This window comes from Cebus imitator, unplaced genomic scaffold, assembly GCF_001604975.1.
Source record: "Cebus imitator isolate Cc_AM_T3 unplaced genomic scaffold, Cebus_imitator-1.0 Scaffold93, whole genome shotgun sequence".
In the NCBI taxonomy this organism is placed as follows: Eukaryota; Metazoa; Chordata; class Mammalia; order Primates; family Cebidae; genus Cebus; species Cebus imitator.
This window is the reverse complement of record NW_016107408.1, coordinates 6,069,177-6,074,613: the sequence shown is the minus strand read 5'-3', so window position 1 is coordinate 6,074,613 and position 5,437 is coordinate 6,069,177. Positions and strand designations below refer to the sequence as shown.

General features: G+C 52.7%; 1 protein-coding gene across 13 annotated transcripts in view; it reads left to right on the top strand.

Moving 5' to 3' along the window:
* FBF1 (Fas binding factor 1) overlaps positions 1 to 5,437 on the top strand; it is a 30,051-nt gene that overhangs the window by 10,561 nt on the left and 14,053 nt on the right. For 10 of the 13 annotated variants that reach the window (XR_001827329.2, XM_017535791.2, XM_017535789.2 and 7 more), the window contains 6 exons: positions 790 to 907; positions 1,446 to 1,523; positions 2,485 to 2,607; positions 2,943 to 3,078; positions 3,214 to 3,347; positions 4,535 to 4,634. Coding sequence is in view for 12 of the 13 variants with exons in the window: in XM_017535791.2 (XP_017391280.1) it covers positions 790 to 907; positions 1,446 to 1,523; positions 2,485 to 2,607; positions 2,943 to 3,078; positions 3,214 to 3,347; positions 4,535 to 4,634 (689 nt within the window). In the remaining variant the exon portion in view is untranslated. The remainder of the gene's footprint in view (positions 1 to 789; positions 908 to 1,445; positions 1,524 to 2,484; positions 2,608 to 2,942; positions 3,079 to 3,213; positions 3,348 to 4,534; positions 4,635 to 5,437) is intronic. The other 3 variants (XM_037741060.1, XM_017535792.2, XM_017535788.2) reach the window with 1 other exon arrangement.

Genomic DNA, 5,437 nt, shown 5'->3' with positions numbered 1-5,437 from the left:
CGCGCCATTGCACTCCAGCCTGGGTAACAAGAGCGAAACTCCGTCTCAAAAAAAAAAAAAAAAAAAAAACCCTAGCAGGGTAGCTCACACCTGTAATACCAACACTTTGGGAGCCCAAGGCAGGTGGATTGCTTGAGCTCAGGAATTTGAGACCAACCTGGACAACATAGCAAAACCCCATCTCCATGAAAAATACAAAAATTAACTGGTGTTCGCCTGTAGTCCCAGCTACTCACATGGCTGAGGTGGGAGGATCACTTGAGCCTGGAGATCACGGCTGCAGTGAGCTGTGATGGCACCACTGCACGCCAGCCTGGGTGACAGAGTGATATCCTGTGTTTTGTTTTGTTTTTTTGAGACAGACTCAGTCTGTCACCAGGCTGGAGTGCAGTGACGTGATCTTTGCTCACTGCAACCTCCGTCTCCCAGGTTCAAGCGATTCTCCTGCCTCAGCCTCCTGAGTAGCTGGGATTACAGGCGTGCGCCATCACACCCGGCTAATTTTTGTATTTTTACTAGAGATGGGGTTTCACCATATTGGCCAGGATGGTCTGGATCACTTGACCTTGTGAACCACCTGCCTCACCCTCCCAAAGTGCTGGGATTACAGGCGTGCGCCACCGTGCCCGGCCTTCATTTTCTTTCTTAACTCAGTGTTTTTTTCAGTAGTTTTCTCATTTTCCTTTGTTTTCTCACAATTCTGCCCCTTGGCGAGCCCTTGGCTCTCAGGTGGAAGTCCTCACCCCCTCATCAGACATCATCCTCCGCTCTCCCTCCCTGGTTTTCTAGGACCTGGATGGCATGGATGCTGATATCTTAGGTCTGAAGATGTCTAATCCAGCCCCTAGCAAAAAAGCTGCAAAGGACCCTGGGAAAGGAGAGCTGCCCAACCACCCCAAGCCTGCGGGTGAGTCAGTAGCCAGTGAGAAAGATGCAGAGGAGATGGCTCCTCAAATTTGCTAGGGAGACTTTGAGGACATGGAAAATGCTAGAAGGAAGCATTTGTGTCCTTGGGTTATCTCTGCGTGGATGGAGAGGCCAAGGAGGAGTTGTACATGTGTGTGTGTGAGTGTGTGTGGTGGGGTAAGGGGACAGCTTGAGTTTCCTCCCTTCCTTGAGCTGTTCCAGTCCCTCTGAGTCCAGCACGGGCAGCTCCTGGAGAGGCTGTGTGAGTTAAAATGGAGAACTCTACGGTAGCCTGTGCCTCTCCTGAACCCGTGTGTCTGGAGTGACTCATGATGAGAGAGCAGAGGTAGCTCCTACCATGTTTCCCTGGCAGAAATCCATGGGAGAACTGGAGGCCCCTCCCTTGGCTGTGCTCATGGCCATGAGTCCCCAGCTTCCCAGGAAGAAGTGCACCCATCCCAAGGGCCCCGGTCCGTGGTGTGGGAGGACTTTGGCCAGGAGAGACCCAGGCCCACGACCTTGTCTTCTGCTTCCTGCAGGGGGTGCCATTCCTACCAAGCAGTCACCTCCGTCTCCCATCAGCTCTGGGCATCAGAACAGGAGGTTTTCCTCTGAAGGTACCATAGGCTCCTGTCATGCCTCTGGGACAATCTGGTTTGGGGGTGGATCAGCCTGCGGACACATGCTGGCCCAAGGCCTAGCTGCTGCATATGTTACATGGGTAGCAGAGAATTGGTGCCACCGGTGTAGGTCCTCATGAATTCATGTCAGGACCAGTTATACGATATTGGCTAAGATATTAGGGAACTTATTTGCAAAGGCCTTAAAGCCAGACATCACACTGAAGATTTTCCAAAATATAGGAAGAAGTCCCTTTCCTGTCATGAATGTGTGGATGTTTTTCTTTTTTTCTTTTCTTTTTTTGTTTTTTTGCTGTGCCCAAAGTTATCTCGAAAAATAGAGAATGTGTGGATGTTTTACTTCTCTTCTGATGCCTTTGGGACATTTCTAGAAGGCCATGCAGCCTGCAAGTCAGACGCCCCATAGGCAAGCCTGAGGCAGGCTCATAAGCCCAGGGCCACCCTCTGACTCCCTATCCCCTTGCCCAGCCCTGCGATGTTCCCCCAGGCCCCACCCTGCAGATGCCAGGGGGCTTTTTGTGTACTGGAGCAGATAGAAATTTTTTTTTTTTTGGAGGTGGAGTCTTGCTCTGTCGCCCAGGCTGGAGTACAGTGGCGCGATCTCCACTTACTGCAACCTCCGCCTCCCAAGTACAAGCGAGTCTCCTGCCTCAGCCTCCTGAGTAGCTGGGATTACAGGTGTGCACCACTATTCCCAGCTAATTTTTTGTATTTTTAGTAGAGATGGGGTTTCACTATGTTGGCCTACGCTGGTCTCGAACTCCTGACTTCGTGATCCGCCCACCTCAGCCTCCCAAAGTGCTGGGATTACAGGGGTGAGCCACGGCGCCTGGCCTGGAACAGCTAGAAATCTTGACTTGAGGGCTACTCCCCCAGTTCAGGCTTGCTTTTCCTGAACTAAGTGCTGCAGCCTGACCTGTGCTTTCCCTTCTGCTAGGAGACTTGGAGGACCCGTTGGCAGGACTTCTCTCCTATGATGAAGAAGGAATCACTAAGAAGCCGCCTGTGACAGAGAGCAAAACAGCTTCTGACAAGAGCCCCAGCACAGTTAGAGATCAAGGTAGGGCGGACTGGGCTCATTTCTCAGCCAGGGGAAGGGTTTATTGCCAACAGACTGACCATCCTTTCAGGTTCAGAACCAGGGGCCTCTCCCAGGTGGGGACCAGAAGTCTAAGGTTCAGTACAAAGAGATCATCATCAGTCTTCAGGAACAGGGAGGAGGGATGCATCGTGAGCCTGGGAGGAGGCTGGGGAGTTGGGTCCTATGGACAGACCAGGCAGGTCCAAAGCCTGCCGTCCTACCCAAAGGTGTAGAGAAACCACCCCAACCCATTCAGGTATCATCGTTAAGGGCAAGCAGGCTGTGGGCATTGGGCCTTGTGTTCTGTCTTTTAGGTCCCTCTATTCCTCTAACTCCTGGGGACACCCCCATCCGAAATAAAGAAGAATTGTTTGATGATGGAGATGACATCATGGCCACCTTGGGGTTTGGAGACAGCCCCAAAGCAGAGAAGAGGCAGTTGGGAGACCAGTAAGAATCCCTATGAGTAGAGGGCCCTGGCCAGGCTGCTGCTTCCAGTTCAGGGCAAAGCTGGTGGACGGGTACAGTGGGGGTCCCAAGAGCCCCTCACACCCACATGTTCCTGCCCTGCGTCCTGTCCTGCAGGGAAGGGCCTCGCCCTGCTCACTCCACGCTGGATGAGCTACTGGGTCGAGGCACAGCAACCAAACTCCTGACCCGCCCGGGCACAGGGGAGCGCAGGGAGTTCAAGCTAGACAAGAAGTACCAGAGGCCACAGGGTAAGGAGGCTTTCAGGGGATGCAACGGGAGGGGAGGGAGGCCTCTAGACCAGGCTTTCATCACAACCTGTAATAAGAAGGCAGCTTCACATCCGGATACACACATGTGATTCTACACATCTGTAGCTGAGACAGAAGCATCATGAAATATCACCATGACCACTGTTCGTGCGCTGTGGTCTGTGATTAATGCTGTTTGATCTGGAAATACACTGGCTATGACACATTCAGCTGGTTTCTCGGGCCTCTCATGGGTAGCAGCTTGCATTTGAAAAGCACTGCTCTGGCTAGTGTATCTCAAAGTGTTGGCCCACAGCCGTCGGCTGAGAATCGTTCTGTTGTTTTTTTGAGACTGAGTCTCACTCTGTTGCCAGGCTAGAGTGCAGTGGCACGATCTTCGCTCACTGCAACCTCCACCTCCTGGGCTCAAGCAATTCTCCTGCCTCAACCTCCCAAGTAGCTGGGATTACAGGCACATGCCACCACGCCCAGCTAATATTTTTTGTATTTTTAGTAGAGACAGGGTTTCACCACGTTGGCCAGGATGGTCTCAATCTCTTGACCTCGTGATTCGCCCACTTTGGCCTCCCAAAGTGCTGGGATTACAGGCATGCGCTACTGCGCCTGGCTTTCTTTTCTTTTTTTTTTTTTTATTTTGAGATGGAGTCTCCCTCTGCTGCCCAGGCTGGAGTGCAGTGGCGCAATCTCGGCTCACTGCAACCTCCGCCTCCTGGGTTCAAGCAATTCTTCTGTCTCAGCCTCCCGAGTAGCTGGAATTACAGGCGCACGCCATCACGCCTGGCTAATTTTTGTATTTTTAGTAGAGACAGGTTTTCATCATGTTGGCCAGGCTGGTTTCGATCTCTTGACATTGTGATCTGCCCACCTCAGCCTCCCAAAGTGCTTGCATTACAGGCATGAGCCACTGTGCTTGGCGAGAATTTTTCTTGTGACGCATGCAGTTCACTGGGCCTGACCTCGAAGGATCCTGGGGTAGGGCCTGGCTGCCATAAGGCCACTGCATCTTCCTGGCTGGTGCCTGAGGTGCTCCCTTCATAGCGGCTTCCCTCTGCTTGTCTTATACGACAAGCTACCAAATTCAGCTGTTGTTAGACAGAATTTTGCAGCCACAAATGAGCTTGGTTCCCCCTACTCCAGATTATGATCACAGGCTCCTTAATTCACAGACAGCGAAGATGCGTGGGGTGACGAGGACTTCACCTTCGGAGCCTATCAGCCCACCGTGGGCTCCTCTGAGGGCCGGCAGTCCCGCCGGCAGTCTGTCAGGTAAGCGGGGCCTACGGGGCACTTGGCCTCTGAGAGGCCGACCACTGGGAAGACAGGCCCCTGCAGCTGTCCCCCATCCCACCCGAGAGTCTCATGTGGGAGGCCACAGTGTGCAAGGTCCTCGGCTGAAGGAAATGGGAGGTAGCCTGGTCCCGCCAGCCCAGACAGACTGGTGGAGGCGGCCCCAGTGGGAGACCCATTCCGGCCGCTGCTCAGGTTCGTTAGTGCCCCACCCAGCCTCAGAAGGAAAGGAGCAGGTGGGCTGGCCTCCATCTAAAGCCGCTGAAGTCATAAAAGGCCGTCATGTCAGGCTGGGCACGGTGGCTCACACCTGTAATTCTGGCACTTTGGGAGACCAAGGCAGATGGATCACGAGGTCAGGAGATCAAGACCATCCTGGCCAACATGGTGAAACCCTGTCTCTACTAAAAATACAAAAAAAATTAGCTGGCCGTGGTAGCACGCACCCGTAGTCCCAGCTACTCAGGAGGCTGAGGTAGGAGAATTGCTTGAACCTGGAGGTGGAGGTTGCAGTGATCTGAGATCACACCACTGCACTACAGCCTGGCAACAGAACAAGACTCTGTCTCAAAAAAAATTATAATAATAAAAAAGGGCTGTGCTGTTACTCGGTCTCCCCAAGGAACATACATCCCGACAAGCAGCAAGACCACTGGCCTCTACGGGGGCTTCTCACACCCCGCTTCCCAGGAGCTCTGCTGTCAAACCTGACGTGACAATTCTGACAGTGTAATCCCCTCAGTTTACAACAAAAATTTTTTTTTTTTTTTTTTTTTTTTTTT